General features: G+C 35.4%; 1 protein-coding gene across 2 annotated transcripts in view; it reads right to left on the bottom strand.

Moving 5' to 3' along the window:
• Positions 1 to 8,676: 8,676 nt before the first annotated feature.
• Positions 8,677 to 17,837, bottom strand: part of Gbeta13F (guanine nucleotide-binding protein subunit beta-1) — a 50,280-nt gene continuing 41,119 nt past the window's right edge. For both annotated transcript variants that reach the window (XM_068768579.1, XM_068768580.1), the window contains exons 5-9: positions 16,891 to 17,013; positions 16,003 to 16,204; positions 14,717 to 14,933; positions 12,411 to 13,189; positions 8,677 to 11,447 (exon numbers count right to left, since the gene is read on the bottom strand). In XM_068768579.1, the coding sequence (XP_068624680.1) occupies positions 13,083 to 13,189; positions 14,717 to 14,933; positions 16,003 to 16,204; positions 16,891 to 17,013 (649 nt within the window). In that variant the 3' untranslated portion in view covers positions 8,677 to 11,447; positions 12,411 to 13,082. The remainder of the gene's footprint in view (positions 11,448 to 12,410; positions 13,190 to 14,716; positions 14,934 to 16,002; positions 16,205 to 16,890; positions 17,014 to 17,837) is intronic.

Here is a 17,837-nt window from a genome sequence, read left to right on the forward strand (position 1 = left end):
GACAGCAGTGTTAGTGAAACAAAACAAACAATTGAATGCCTCTTCGACAGCAATATAAGTGAAACAAAAAAAAACCATTGCTTAACAGTACCCCACATATTTTCTGAAGTAATCTTCTAGAAGTATCTTTGGGGCGAAGCTCCAAGTGGTGGTAGAGAGGAAAAAATGAGGATCGACCTACATGCGACCCGCTTTCACGTTAAACACACAATACGTTGTTACAAAAGTTCAAAGATCATCTTTGTTTTACCGTACATTTTGTATGACGCATATTCCACATTGATGTTAGAAAAGGAGGTCGCAGACACCATAATCCCATTGATGTTTAGCGTAAACATTAAATTTATGTCTATTTAAGATTATTATTTCAATTTACCAATTGACATCATTGTAATGGGTAAAAATACGCAATTAACGGGTGGAGGTAAGTAACCGGCTGAGCATGTTCGCGAGGCAAATGATAGCCAAGTGAATGAAGAACAAATATAGGTATATTTGTCCTCCAGGAAATATTAAATCTATCAACTAAGTTGAGTAAGTACTACGACATAATTACGAAGTAATCATCAAAAACGCCTGAAAAGAAACTGGCGCGGAAACCAGAGAAGCAACACCAGAGGTAAACCCTCCTCAAACAAAGCGTCAACCACGCCACTCTTTATCACCACTCGACGCATCGCAGGTAGACCACCAACATTAATCACCACACGGACAATTAAAACCCACGCAAGGTGGTCGTCGGAAAACGGAAACCAAAAAAAGATTGAAACTTTAATACTTAAACCAACATTAATCACCACACGGAAAATTAAACCCACCCTTCATCGGAAAAAGGAAACCAAGGAAAGATTAAAACTTAGAGCTACAGAAGCAGTTTAATCGACTACAACAGCATGGAACAAGGACTATTCTCACTAACACAACTCACAGGAAGGAGGAAACAGTGAACCCGAGTCAAATATACACGCCACATAACATCCTAGTGGTGCACATGAGCAGGCAGAACTAGTAGTAGGAGATATTTAAATTATCGAAGCTGTAACAGACGGACAAAGCTAAAAGTTGATATATAACAGATACTAGAGACTTCATTATCAATTTGTAAGCAGTAGAGGTGATAGGTCCAACATCAAAATCTCTATATAACTTTTTACGAATTTTGATCTGCCAAGAGCATGCTATTTACCTTCTTTCCTTGTTCCTACTTTTGTTAGCTCATTTCTAGAACAGGTTTGTAAAGCAGAATTAGGAGAATAAAATATTATGTTAGGTAGGGAGAGGAGACTGGTTGTCGAAGGTGAACGTCAATTGCAAGAACACCTCCTTGAAACCGCTACGCAGTTCGTCAACCCAGAAACACCGTGTAACACTGAAGGATTTAGGCACGTGAAGAGTGAATTTTTCTTTAATTATTTCAAATGGATCCCGCTATTGGGGGCCTCTCATATTTATGGGACAGGGCGTTACAATCTTATTTATCTCTCTCTTCTTAATATATTATATAAAATTCTCGTGTCACGGTGTTCGAACTGGAATTCCTCTGAAACGGCTTGACCGATTTTTACCAAATTTTATATGCGTATTTAGTAGGTCTGAGAATCAGCTACTATCTATTTTTCATACCCCTAAGTGATAAGGGTTGTTCACCCTTAAAAAAAATTTTTTATTTTTTTGACGAAATTTTTTGTTTTTATTTTTTTTATGATACAACATACAAAAATACATACAACCCTAAATTTTCACCCCTCTACGATCAACCCTTATTTTTAAATTGAAAATTAAAAATATTTTTTTTGCAAAACAACGTTTGCGGGTTCAGCTAGTAATATATAATATAGTTAATTATAATACTTATTTACTTTAACAATTAAATAATTTCTGCATATTAACATTGGGTCCATTTTAGATCATTTTCCTATTCCTTAAATTTCTTATCCGTCCTGTACTATTTTCACCTTTATCCTATTAATTACGTCTTTAATGATCGCATGTCTGTCTTCGTCACTGTTTATAAGTGAGGCGGTGCTGTCCTCACCTATCTTTTTCCTGGTAGGAGCTCGAAATCGCTCGGAGTCCTCCCAATGCGAGACGGTTAGCAACCAGGTGCACCTAGGTCTGGTACATCTCCAACTCACAGAAGCACGAAGAGCTCTCCTTGGGGTTAAACCTGTGTAGGTACTCCGAGAATGTCCGTATCACGTGAGCTTCTGGCCCAAGACTGTGTCCAGTTCGTTGCTATGGAGTGCGCGGTAAGCTAAGACGGCGTCCGAGAAGAATTTCCGGGAGTTTTCGTTCTTTCCATGTACCTCCTATTCCATTTGTCAAGTGTTCCCAACCTAAGCTGCAACTTGACGAATGAGATCAGGGTTTAAATCAGGCTTAACAGCAGCCTTAATAGGATCATTTAAAATTAGGTTATATAGGGAGAGACATACAAAGAAGCCTTCCTGAACCTGCTACGCAGATCATCAGCCCCGAGCACCATGCCCAGGTCGACCCTCTACAACGCTATGAATCTATAGAACGCTGATAAATTAAGTCTATTCTTCTAGTTATAATAATTTATACATTTGAACAATATTGATACGGTTAAAACAAGTTGTAAGTATTTCCACTGAAATAGATATTAAACTCTTCAAAATGATTAACACTCTGTTGATAACATTGCATATCTAACGTAACGCAATTGCATTGGTGAAGTGTACAGTACAAGCTTTTGATATATTTCATTTTTATTTCTTATATTAATTTTAATTTTGGAAAATATTATAAAATAGGTTGCTCTGTGCGCCTGCTCATCGCCCAAAAACCTACACACCTGCCATAGTCGATTGAAATAAAATAGAATAATCAAACGACATACAAAACAGTACAAGAAATCTTCTTGTTCAACATTTTTAATGGATAATATTTCTCCAATCTATTATATTTGGTATACATCCGAGATGATAAAAAAATGATAGAAAAAAAAAATTAAATTTCCGCGTTTCGACTATAAAAATTTAACTTCACAAATCTCGGCGGCTATTCGTATAGAGATAATTCCAATACCCAAGATCATCACTAAGAACTTTGTAGGCATTGGAGCCATTTTAGATTGTACGACAAAAATAAGATTCTTTTTCAGATAGTAATATTTATTATATGAGTTTAATAAAACTATATATAGTGACGACATCTTTATTTAACTCAAGCAACCGTGTTAATCAACATTTTAAATAAGAAAAGGACTAATACATAGCTACTACCGCTATGTAGCAGTAGTCGTGCAATAAAGTGCACCGCCCGCCAGCCCGCTGATAAATGCGCATGCGGCAAACAATGCGAATTACACAACTACCACCGTTAAATCACTCGACACGCGTTTCACCCCTCCACGAGGCATCTTCAGGAGTAATATTACACTGCTATATAGCGCAAGTAGCTATATATTAGTCCTTTTCTTACTTAGTATGGACTTCCGCAAAGTAATGCCTGAATCTCTTAGGTCAAATATAATAGATTAATAAAAAAGAATAGGCAACTTGTAATTAAAGAAAATACTTCTTAATTTTTTTTTATTGCGAGATATATAGTCATAGCAAGTAAAAATAATCAATAATTCAATTACATATAACTGGTTTTGATTTAAAACACTTATTAGTAATCGAAAATTTACCTTTTATTTTACCGTCCTTGTCTTTTTAAGGTGTCTCTGGAAGTTGCTGTGAATATTTAAATTAGGTAATATCAGATATTTTTCATGGATACTGAATTGGACGTTTTACGCAATTTAAAAAATCTCCTACATCAAAAGAAGTAGGTTTTATTGGCTTCAACCACATTTTAAATTTAAAACTATTGCGGCGCTCATTAGAACGCACCCAAATTTATTATCTATGAACGCATCTGTTTTTCTGTGCCCCTTTTACACTCTGTACATCTCGTTCTTTTTGACGCGCCGCGCTACCGAGCAGACGTGTCGCTTCAACCGCTGTACAATAAAAGAAATAATTGTAACTCAGATTGAGATTTCTTATGTGATAGTATATTATTCCGGCAAGTGTTTTCCTTACATCGGATTACCTATTACAGGACGAGGGGCCTGTATTAACATAGTTGTTTTTTTATCTTAACTATTTTTTCACAATCTTTTTTTTTATTTTCATTCTCAGCTCTCAACCTTCACATAGGCTATTATTCTATTCTTTCATACCACAATCCGATCTGTCTTTCTCTTCCATTCTGATTGACATTCGTTCATCGTCCCATCCTTTTCATTTTTTTTTCATTGTTTACCTTCGTTTTTCTTATTTTTACATACTATTAACAATATCACAGTATACATATTTACTAATTTTGTCACAGATTATTCGGTCTTATATTCTATTTTGTACAACGTTATGGCGTTGAATACTTTCTATAAAATTTAATATTGAAGAAGCAATTTTCTTTCTCCGAGTCCTTCCTGACAATAAGGGCATTAGTAAATAGGGTTCAAAGTGTTAAATAAATGGTTCATGTCTAAGTCACTCAACGAGCGATATAGAGGGATAAGCTCAGGATTTCTCCACGAGATGGAATGGAAGAGATTAGGAATAGCTTAACAGATAGTCACGGTTGCTTTAAGATTGTGGAGTAAAGACTACGTATCGGCAAGCCCAGAAAGTCCGCCCACAAGGTGGATGGCGTCGGAAGACGCTGGATCAGTGATTTTCAAAGTGGTCTATATCAACCCCTAGGGGTCTATGACAACCTGCAAGGGGTCTACGTCAGCGAAAAACAATTTGGGGGTCCATGAAATGAAAATGTGGGTCCACCATAGTAGTACCATAGTAGATCTCAACACATACACTGATAGTACCTATTTACTTACATCATACTATCTTATAATATCAAAACATTTATATTATTTATGAAAGTACCTATGAAGTAAACAATTTATTATATATGTTTGTAAAATTGTGTAAGTTGTAGGATGTTGGTATTCGCTATGTGTTTCTTTCTACTCAACACGGACAAACATGGCAAGAGATCTACGACACAATAAAGTTTGGGGAACTCTGCGCTAGATCAAGACAGTGTCCATTCGTTCCAATAGGAAGTCTTTGGGTAAGGCATATGTTCAATAATGGACGTGATACCATTGAAATGATATTATTAACCCTTTGTCATATGAATTTACATTTATAAGAAATATTTTTTTTTAATAAAGAACACGAGTTGAATGTCCTTATTGACCCACAGTATGAGATAAGGGACCACTCAGCGGTTCTCGTCCGAGCGCCAAGTTTTTCGCAATAACATGCATTTGTCGACAGACGGATGAACTCACATATGTGTTACCGAAGAGTAATGTGACGCTTAGGTCTCGTGCACACAGGGAAACGATTTTGCATATGTAAGATTTAACGGTGTGAATATATAGCTTATTTACCAGCAAAGAGCTTTAGCTTCCGGCGCGCGCTGCTGTGTTTCTATTAAGTCGCGACTACGCCTAATTGTTACGTACTACCTTTTTTTTTATTTATTCTAATTTGTATCGCTGGTGTTTTTTTTACAGTATTTATCTTTCGCTTTAACTAAACGCAGACAGTTGGGAGAGGGTTGCCGCTATTTGATACGGATCTTTCTTCTCCCAGCTGCGAGGCACGACAGCGTTTTATAATTTTTTTTACAATTTTTTTTTATTTTTACACATTTTTCACTTACGGGTAAATACAGCTAAAATTTATACATATTAACAATACAATTTGGAATACACAATTATATATTAGTTGCTACATTATTTTATTTAAGTCGCTGCCCAAGCGCTACAGACCGTTAAATGCCTTGAGATTTAGGACAATTTACCGGGCCAACTCATCAAAAGATTCTGCTCTAGATTTTTTCTTGAGAAAGTCCGGTAAGCTGAACGGAGATATATTAAGGTTTTCACATAAGGTCACGTGGTTATGTCTTTTGGATGCGAATCGGGAGCAGTGTCTGAGTAAGTGATCAAAAGTCTGTACTGTGGAGTCGTACGTACTTCCTACTATCAATATTTTCTTCGCGGCTTTCTCCTTTGTTCTCATCTACAGCTGCGAACTGTGCCGGCTATCACACTCTTGGGATTTTAATATACGGAAACATACAAACCGTGAGTGGTCAGTTTTATTACTACCTAATAAGTTTCACGAACAGTAATACGTCAAGTTCTTTGTATAGATGTGCATAGTTGACATATAACTAACCCACGACCACAACAAACTCTGTTACGCCTTTGTCCGATCATCCCTGCCTAAAGTGTTCATTCTAAAATATATTACGTAAATTTAATATTTTCAATTGGAATGAGACGAATCAATATGTATAATGCATAAATTTATATATAGGACCTAGGAAAGGCGATTAAAGTTGCATTTGATGCGTTTGAAGTTGTGCTGCTATTTCGATTTAATCTTTGTGCAGTTACAATGGAGATGCACGCATGAAGAGGGACAATACTCGTGTAATATACATACACTATCAGGCGTTATAAGTATGTATAAGAGAATATATTTAAATAAAGGACTCTTCTTTCTTCTTCCTTCTAAAGCCCTCCTGGAAAGCGTTAGTCGAGGATTGGATACATTACCTACCCAGGTCTTTTTGACTCCTTATTTTAGTGATTCCGTTATTTTAACATTCCCCAGCGCTATTATCACTTTAAAACCGTTCATGTTGTAATTTTATCTTTTTCCAGTTGTCAAGCTAGCCTTTTGATACTATATTTTATGTTATATAACATACATAAAAAACCTTTAAAAATAAATATTCACACGATACGACTATAATGGTTATAACAAATATAAAATAATGTGAACACAGCTTTACATTATTCGTTAAATCCGACATACGTCACCGTTTCTGTTAAATTTATGACCACTTGCCAAAATGCAGATGTGAAATATGTATCGAACCTTTTTTAATGTTAAAATTATTATTCATTTATGTTCATTTTATATTAAACTATAAATTTTTATTCCTTTATAAAGATTTAAAATTTCAAATTCAATATTAAAATCGATAATTTGTCAACAAGGCCCGTGTCGTAAATAACGTCTCTTATGTGTGAAAAAAAGGTTAGTATCTCAGTAAAAATGATATTATATAAACAATACAAGTTCTTTGTGATTAAACTATGTTTATAAAACCTGTGTTACTGGTGATGATATACTTTAAAGAAACATCATCTCTCACTTCTGGCTTCATTTGCAAGATCAGTTACCAAACGGATAGTTATGCTATGAATTTCTGCATTCCACAGATAATACAGATGGTTTACGACATGCGTCCATGTCTTTTTATTTTTAATAAACAACTATATTAATTACACATTTTATGTAAGTTTATATTTACGTATCAAAGTATTGAGGTCTCGCCCGATCTTGCGTTTCGTAGCTATATTCAGACAGCTACATTATGTATAACCTGGTTGATAAGCCCTAAGTTCTGATCGCTTAGTCTAGCGTTCTGTCAAGTAACCTGGTCCTGGAAACTCTGAGAAGCGAAAAGTCAACTTGGTTGCAATTTACCTAACATACCACTACGAAAGTTTCTACTGTGTTTGACTCTCTTTAAAAGTGCGTTTGGAATCCTCGTATGTCTGAGGAAAGTCATTATAACGTAATTAATTTGATTCTAGTCTCTTTCAGTTTTTTCTTTAGGGCTATTGAATAGTATCCTAAATATCTTGAGTTTAAATATAATAATTCCTATAGTTTTTATATAAAAAGTAGTAAGATGATGATAAATTCCTCTATTAGTTTATGATTTACATACATTATTTCGTAATTTGCTTACTCTATTATTTTTAGTATTATTATTCGTGATGTAGCACAAAGAATTGTTTGTCTGAAGTGGCAGTGATCGGAGCACACCGCTCCTTTATCCGTCATTGGAGCCGAAAGGTTCTAGTGGCGTCTACAAGCCGTCTATAACGGCTTAAAAAAAAGCTTCTTTGAGATTTGGTTACTAACACTAGATTTAGGTTATAATTAGGAAAACACTGAACAGTTCAGAATCCATATTCATGGCTCTATATATTTTAATTTTTTGACATCCATATTTGTAAAATATGATTTATTATTACAGTAATACCCCGCTTTACGCGAGAGATACGTTCCAAAAAAATTGCGTTAACTGAAATTCGCGTATGAGGTTTATGATTAAACATAGTCAAAAATTATTACAAAAAAATACAAATCATTTTAATCGATCACTTTAATTCTAGGAACACTATGCAACACATACTCTTATTTTTTACGGAAAAATACATCTATTATCTTTTGGGTAACGTTTTGTTTACGTTCTTGTAAAATACGTTCATAACACCCAACACTGTTTTTAATTGTTTGACAGATGGTCAAGACACCATAGAGAAGTTGATGACTACATTATATTTATACGCACTCTTTCGCGTAATTCGAGGTATTTGAGCGCGAAATTTGCAAGTCGCTTTATAGTGAAACCGCGTATAACGGGGTCGCGTAAAGCGGGGTATTACTGTACTTTAAATTACTATTTAATTCAGAATGTGGCCTGCATATTAAACTAGATCTCGATAATCGCCAGTCAGTTCTAACTGGACTCTAAGAGGGAGTAATATGAAATAAAAAAACAACATATTCATTCGTTTATTGTATTGTAAAATGTATTTAATAATCGTATGTAATAATACTAATAACATTCATACCTCAAGCAGGACGTGAAAGGAAACGTTCGGGTAAAATAAACAAAATTTAATTTATTGATTATAACTAAAAAAAAAAAATATTTTACACAATACGTTACAATTAGTGTTACAGTACTAAGAATAATTATTTTTAACATATCAAAGACATAGACTAGCAAATAAAAATTAACTTAACACATTCTTCTCTTTATTTTTTTTTTTCAATTAAAGGGATTGTGAATGAGTTTTGAAACTAAGCATCCGAACAGGGGAACGTCAAAATATTTTGACAGCCCGCGCTTTTGAAATCGCAATCTTTAATTTTTTTTCAAAACGATTTCACGTTGTCTGCTTTAGAGTCTTGTTGCCGATGCCCTGGGTTAAGTATATAAATTACAGTTTTAAAGTTAAAATATGGCAGTCCATTCCAATAACACCATGTAAAAGTGAGAAAAATTGGTCTGAATAGAAATCAAATATGGGCTGTGAAATTTTCTCCAGTAAATATCATACATATACATACATTATCATACTAAGAGTTATCGATACACCGATAGGAAAAGAAGCCGTTACAGTAGAAAAAAAGTTGTTATCGTTTAAAAAAGTCTTACTCCCTATGCGTAGAACTAGCACACCATAGCTTAACTCCGAATTTAGTTTTATTATCTGTCAAACGCAAAAGCGCGCAAAATCGATGTGTCAAAAGTTAAAAATCGATATTTTTACGATTAGACGTATTTGAAACGTTATGTATACGCTCTGAATAACTGCGTTTGACAGACAAAACGGTTTCCATAATGCGAAATATCCTTTACATAGACGATTAGATGCATGTGTTATCAATTCGCCCAAGTTTATTAAAAACAAATATAAAACTCTACGGATCGGGTGTAAACAGTAATAAAAAGTGGGAGCAAATTGATTGATATGCCACTATGCGATACACCAACATTTTTATCAAACGAATATATCAATTTGAACATATAAAAACCTGTAAAAACAATTTGTTCTCGTTCCACAGACCGTAATTGAGCATATGATTGTAAGAAAAAAAACATATAACGTGGTGGTCACAACTTAAGCGTAGTACAAATTAGCCAGCTCGTGTAGTTTAGTTTGCGGTCTGCCTTAAAAGTATACATCTACGTACATAACCCTATCTAAGACGAAGAGGCTTAATTAAAAAAAAAAAGCGCGACAACCATTCAAACAAAAAAGCCGGACCCTATACATATTTGCGCTTAGAACCGATAATGTGGTTAATTTCATACTTACCGAAATCTAGTGTTACCACAACAACAAAAAAATTTAGAATTGATCTTTTTAACATGTCGGAGTAGATATATTGAGCGTAGAAATGTTATATTAGGGGGTTATTCGTGGATCATCCCCTAGCTACGCTCCTTCTTATATAACTATATTTATCTTAGTCTAGTAAAATGAACTTTGGGCAAGTCTTATCAGACGCCGCAATTAAATCTCGAATAGCCACAATCTCACTTGTGGTGTCAATGTTACGCAGAGTTGAGTACAATAACTTGAAGGTTTAAACGGAAACAATGACACTAAGTACGAATATATGCGAACAAACCTCTCGTGCAAGGAACAGCGTATAGGTATAAAAGTTTATTGAATCCTGTACATGTAAAAATTTAAAGAATACATACACAAGTTCATTTATTTATTTCATATCAATGTTGAATCGCACAAATAGTTCCAAAACGTGTTATTACGAATCAGCACAAAACTAGTGACGCGTTTGACATTAAAATTGGCGCGCATTTTGACACATTAACAAATTCTCGCGTCAAAAAAAAAACATTTTTCCGCCCGCGATTCGAGTGGCGAAAAGTCCCGCCGTGAAGTGTGCGTTAATTTTGTGCAAGTCCTTCCTTAAATGAAGTAGTCTCCAGACTGTACTAAGATTAGGTAGTATAAATCAGAACGACCCAAGTAATGATCCGAGTATCTCGTATTTCTCGTAAATAAAAATTCATCGAAACGACCGAGCCATATAACGTTAGAAGGGTATATAATGATAGTGTTGCCCTTTAAATAATAAATCCGTATATTGAATATGTCATAGTATAAATCATTAAAACTTACATACTAATCATCTGCAATGCATCAGTGTGTTACAATAATAGTTAACCAATTGATTTGTGCTGCACAAACTTTATGCATGTATAGTAAGCACAGATAATAAATACATTTAACAAAATTGTGACTAATCATTTTTTTTTAATTTTGTGGTCAAATGACAGCAGATATACATACACATGACTTTTTTTTTGGTAGGATTGTGGAGATGCTATATTTGACAATCTCAATGTGGCATCGAATCGAAACCAAGCAACTAACATTAAATATAATGAAGATATGGCAGTTATAAAAACAAACCTCTTTACAATACAATAATCAAAAAATTAAGTTTACCACGAGTTTTAAATTTACACAAACAGCTGTGCGTTTCCAAAACATCACAGATTAATAAAAAAATTTGATGTAATTGTAAATAATTAAAAATATATCAGAATTAGTGACATGATTATATAAAAACCTATCATTTAAAAAGTACAAATATGCAGGTAGAAAAATTTCAGCATCGACTGTGTCGGTTTCGATGCGAGGCCATGTATGACAGTGCGAAGAAATCCAATCACAAATTAGTCGCCAGACAAACAAGACCTCATTCAATAAATTACACGTAGATACATTAATCATAATATTTGGTTCTTTAAGTTTTAGACATAGTATGCAGTGCGATGCTCATCTGAAAAGAAAAGAAAAAATAATGTTAATCATTAACTGTGGGTAGAATATTAAACTTTTGTATTTAAGACTATTTTGCAAACTAACAAAATATTTTAATATTTATTATAACATTACACAGCATTGAACTACAACTGTACTCATATAAGTTTTAATTGGTTTAATTTTTTTTATTGTCTCTCCTAACCTGTGAGTTATCTATTACTTTTGTCGACTTATAACGTGAAGTGTTTTTGTTTTAAGTAGATAAACGCAAAGCTTAGGCCTTCCCCAAAGCAGCAGCAAACAACCTAGTGGGGGGAGGGAGGGCTTACCCACTCGCCGACGTCTACCAACAAACTCGTTGTTACCACTGCAGAAATATTCCTCTGAGAAACTTCAAGCATAACTCTATCTATTGGTCTCTGGGTGTCATCGTGGCGATGTAGGGGGAAACCCTATACCATGCAGTTGCCTATTGGCTGATGTGACGATGTTTATAATTAATTGAAGCTTTTCCAAAATTATATAAATAGAATAAAATAAAGATCTTCGACAAATTCATCTTTTCGTCTTTCTGTCAGTTTTCAATTTTGAACTGAGACCAACAATGTAGTCAGGATTATGAATGCTTAAATTTTAGATAAGAGATTCTAATTCACATTTAATAGAACATCCTTATACACTACATAAGGATATACAAAAGAAGCGTAAGATGTCTGACTCATGTCTAACTAATAAAATACAGCGAATAAAATGTTGAGATTTATAGCTCGAGTACAAACAGTTAAACTGTATTTTCGACTATATACCATACTTAATTCAATGTTAATAAGACTCAAATGTCAAATTAATTATTTTGAAGAAACCTCTCAAACATCCATAATAGTATAAACAAATGTAAATTAATTTTAAATAATAACTTTATTCTACTCTTTGGTATTAAATTTAATTAAAAGAAAGTATTTTGATTGAATATACTCACCAAGACATAGAAACATAAATCGGCAGCTCGCCTCGTGGAAGGCTTCCCAGTGCTAACGCTAATCATAATTAATTTTAACATGTATTTCTTTTATAATTACATATGTATTTATATATCCTGAACCAGTGTACACACACAATATCGCCACTCACACATATAAACTACATATCTCCCTTACTGGTAGTTTAAATGCTTCTATTTTGTTAAGAGATTATCAACTATATATAAATAAATAAAGCGAAAGTTCATAGTTCCCTGTCGACGTCCGATTCTCGACGTTATTACTTGAAAGCCAGGGTTCGTTTTGCTCCGTGGTCAAATGAGAACTGGATGCGTTCAGATCAGTTAGAAGCACACATGCGAACAGACATTCGGAGCCGGCGGGTAGTCTTATAATTGCTAAAGTGTTCACATAAAGCAATTATAGAACTACCCAGGATTAAAGAGGACAAAGTGGTAACGGAACAAAAATATTCACACAGAATAAAGCGTTTACGCATCCCATACACGCACCGCATCAGAATCATTCGAATATATAACAGCGCGCGTGGATTACATTGGATTGTGAGAATATGGCGCTGTGATGCCGCCATCTTGTCGAAAAACGGGCACGACGCGCGGATGGTGAAGAAGAGGGTGTTTGGGGGCGTGCGGTGGTGGGAGCGGGGAGGTTTAGTTCCAAATGCGGAGGAACGAGTCCCAGGAGCCGGTGGCAACGGCCATCCCATTTTCGGTCACACCGAGACACGAGACGCGGTTGTCGTGGCCAGCCAGGATACCTGAGAAAGAAATTATAAATTTACTTTAGTACATGTTATTATAATATCCTATAGTAATGACTTATTTTAATGTTACTATCATCAGCAGTGTTAAATGTTACAAGAATTTTTGGTACATGAAAATCTGAAATCTTTACAGGTACTTTATTTCTGTTATTTCAATATTAATTATGAGAACTTCCAAAATTTTTAGTTATAATGGAAGCATGTGCCTGTTATTTAATGTTGGATTATCAATTTATAGATATTTCAGCACATTGTAGTGCCCTACATAGACTGTTTCTTATGAATCAGAAACATCCCTACCTCTACATTGTTTTTTTTAAATATAAAAAAGCTCATCGCCTTATACAAGATTTAAACATATTGATATTATTAAGACCAAGGCAGCCATTTAAGAATTCGCACATAGATTAATTCATTCATTCACCCTACATAAATATAGCAAACTTTGTGTCTATTCGTTTTTAAAACTCAACTAAAATTATTACACACATATATTAAAAAATAATTTTCATTGTTGTAAATACCTTAAACTGTAATATTATACTGTGATAAAAAGAACATTAAACTAATATAATATTGTAATCTAAAAGTAAGGTCAATTTGTTAGAAAATGTAACACTTTTTGCCATTGCTTTTACAAGTCCACAAAATAATTGAAGTAGTCTTTTTCCGTTACATCCTTTGATTCGGATATTTTCCCAATTGTATTGGTGTCACCGCATTGGCCTTTTGTGCTTCCTGAAGAGCCAGAAGTCGCACGGAGTCGGTGCGAACACGGTGGTTGTGGAACGTTATGATTCGAGTTTTTGACAAAAAAAAGTCGCAAAGAACCAACGCTGTATGACATCCATTGATCAAGACTAGAGGTGTTTGAGCCATAAATAATCCTTAGAAACGGCTTGGGTTGAGTCAAATGATATTCCAACTATTGACAAACAGACCTTTGGCAAATGTTATAGATATCTTATCAACCTTACCTTTTTTCCTAATGCCCGGGAGTTTTAAATGTCAATTTCAATTTACTTTTTGATGACAGTAATATAAATGCCATTTCGTTTGACTACTTTTTGTCATCTTGTAAGTATTGTAATGGTAATGTCTGTACCATAGTTGTATCCCAATCTTCAAATACAGTCATTTCTAATGCTATATAAGACAGTGTAGTTTGATACAAAATTCTCAATTTACAATACTTGTCATCATTATGCATCGGTATTGTTTAACAGAATCAGGCGTTACGTTGCGGAAGTCCATCCTAAGTAAGAAAAAGGACCAATTTTTAGCCACCTCCGCACATGTAGTGGTAGTCGTGCAACAAAGTGCACCGCTCGCCAGCCCGCTGATAAATGCGTATGCAGCAAACAATGCGAATCACACAACCGCCACCGCCAAATTACTCAACACGTGTTTCACCCCTCCACGGAGCATCTTCAGGAACTATGTTACACCGATTAGTGCCAAACACAAAGGCGGTGTTGTTGGTGTACGAGTTTAGTGCTGAGACAGTGAGACGGCACTCACCAGCTCGCTCGCTCTTCATGGAGTCCCAGACGTTGCAGTTGAAGTCGTCGTAGCCGGCGAGCAGCAGGCGGCCCGACTTGGAGAACGCGACGGACGTGATGCCGCAGATGATGTTGTCGTGCGAGTACATGGCCAGCTCCTGGTCGGCGCGGATGTCGAACATGCGACACGTCGCGTCGTCCGACCCGGTAGCGAACGCGAACCCGGACGGGAAGAACTGCAAGACAATAAACATCATTAGTATTACAGGAGATATGCTTTATATAATGCAAACAGCTGTAACGCGCCTTGAGTATGTGTGCAGTAAGATACATTATCTCCTAGACCAGAGTTCCCCAAACTTTTTTGTGTAGTAGACCCCTTGCCATGTTTTTCCGTGTTGGGTAGACCCCCTACTTACCTGATATTGATTTCATGTAAATTTCTAACTGTAGTGAAGTTTAGTGTTAAAAACTTAAAGTAAAAACACATGTTAATTTATACATTTATTAATTGAATTTAAATAACTACTTAAAATAAAATTTTGTATCTGTTATGTAAAATATACGTAACATTAAATAAAAATGTATTGCGACCACAAAGCGAATACCAACATCCTACAACTTACACAATTTTATAAACATATGTAATATTTTTTTTTACTTCATAGGTACTTTTATAAATAATGTAAATGTTTTGATATCATAAGATAGTATGATGTAAGTAAATAGGTACTATCAGTGTATGTGTTGAGATACACTATTGTGGACCCCCATTTTCATTTCTTGGACCCCATTTTTTTTTTCGCTGACGTAGACCCCTTGCAGGTTGTCATAGACCCCTTGAGGTCAATGTAGACCACTTTGGGAATCACTGTCCTAGACCACAAAACAAGACCATCAGTAATATTTAATACAACATAACCTCATCCCTTATGTAACTAAGAGTTAATGTCAAAAAAGGTCACTATGACTGGATTGTTGTCGCTCTCGTGATCTGGGAAGATGTGCTCTTTCTACTTTTGTAGATAGATGGCAGGATGAGCCGACGTGCCTCATATTACATCGTCATCGAATTTTCTTTCTTAATTAGGTAGTCCAGCATAAAGCCTCCTGGATTAACCTTTATACAATGGATGAAAGTCAATAAAGGTTCAGTCATACACCCGTGAATGCGTTACTGTCTCTTGTGACCTGGGAACATCTGTTCATTGTACTTTTGTAGCACAGGTTGGATCTATATATCAAGTACGAAGCCATCAGAATATCTTGTGTAACTAATGGTAAATGTCAACATAGGCAAGGTACCGTGACTGCGTTGATATCGCTCTCGTGCCCGGGGAAGGTCTGCTTGCACTGGCAGTCGCGCACGTCCCACAGCTTCGCGGATGCGTCGCAGGCGCCAGAGACGAAGGCGCGCTGGTCGGGCGCCAGCGACAGCGACATCACGTCGCCCGTGTGCCCCGTGAACTGGCCGCACTGCTGCCCGGTCTCGATGTCCCACAGCGCGCTGCAATACCATATGTACATCGTAACTACTCGTTCATTCATATTAGCCTATAGATTTGAATAGAATTGAATAGAACCTACTCCAAGGCTTAGGCCTGTCCCAAAAATCGTCAGGATGATCGTTATTGCGCTGTCTACAACCAGGTACTTCCCAAAACCATGAATGTATACCTGACTTTTGAAATACAGAATATATTCAAACCTGTTTTGTGCGGTTAATAGAAAATACAGCAGTTTCAGAAAGAGTATATTTTTATGCGGTAAATTTTTAACTTTAAACTCAACAGAATAATAAAAGAAATTGTTAAAACATGTGATTATTAACTTTCGTAGTCTGACGATCTTTCTTGTGATGTGGTAAACTGATTCAAAGTCGCTTTCGTCACCTGAAGATATAATTTCGCTCTCAATTAGAGTAGATTTTAATTTACCGTATAGTGGGTGATCAGTTTTTACGACCATTGTTTTACGAAACGATTGTATATGTCGCTAGCTACATATATAACATCCTTCGTAATATATATTTTTTTATTCATAACTTCGTCTATAATGTTCCAATTTGATTTTAATAGGCTTTTAAGTATACATGAAACTCGAGGCACAAGATGGCAATAGTGAGTACCCTACTTCCATAAATAAACTACATGAGTTATTATTGTAAAATACACACAACAATAAATTACTTACCAAGTCATGTCCCCGGAGCTGGTGAGGATCTGGTTGTCGTCGAGAAAGCGGCAGCAGGAGAGGTAGCCCGAGTGGCCGGGCAGCTCCCTGGATACGCGCACATTGCCCTCGCGGGTCTTCAGGCTAGAGGCAATAACAAAAACAAATTATAACACGGAACAAAAACCAATTATTTATGTCTAAGCCTAGCATTTATTGAACTAGCAAACCTTTGTATAAGCCATTATTTTCAACCTTTTTTATGTGCCAAGGTGCCCTTTTGCGTAACGTACAAAACATAATTTTTATATTAAAGCGAAAGGGTTACACTCTTGTCGAGTCCATTTTCGAATTGGCCACTTTTATAATTAAATTGCTCCCTTGTGGAGCGTGAGCCCCACGGTGGAAAACATTGTTGTACGCTTTTACAATTAGATTCCAGGTAATGTTCAGAAAGCTACCATTGCTATATGTCCAGTGTGAATGTCTTCATCAAAGATAACCTTGAGAATGATTATGTATGAAAGAAATAATCAGTCTGATGGCTTTTGAATAATCATTTAAAGTACATAAGCCACCCAAGTTCAGCTAAGCTAACATAGACATGAAATCTAAATCACCTTATGTACTACAATTTGACCATAAATTATTTAATATAAAACCCAATGTTTCCCAACCAGGGGTCCACGCCCCATAGGGGGACAATTCGAATATCGGTGCCAAATTTAACTAGACGACATGGCTTTGTGAGGAAACAGGAATCAAATGCCTAAATTCATCTAAACACACAAAAAAAATATAACTAAACATTTTTGCTGAATTTGATGCTATCAATATTTTACTAATTAAAAAGAAATCGCCTAACGAAATAGGAACCTAATATAAAATCTCTGTTCAGCGAGCATCAACCGCAAGGATTTTACTTAATAGAAATAATAAATTAACATTTAAAAAATCTTTATTATAAT

This window comes from Battus philenor, unplaced genomic scaffold (genome assembly GCF_028537555.1).
Source record: "Battus philenor isolate CCGP_79_NKW_IND1 unplaced genomic scaffold, ilBatPhil1.0.hap1 SCAF_26, whole genome shotgun sequence".
In the NCBI taxonomy this organism is placed as follows: Eukaryota; Metazoa; Arthropoda; class Insecta; order Lepidoptera; family Papilionidae; genus Battus; species Battus philenor.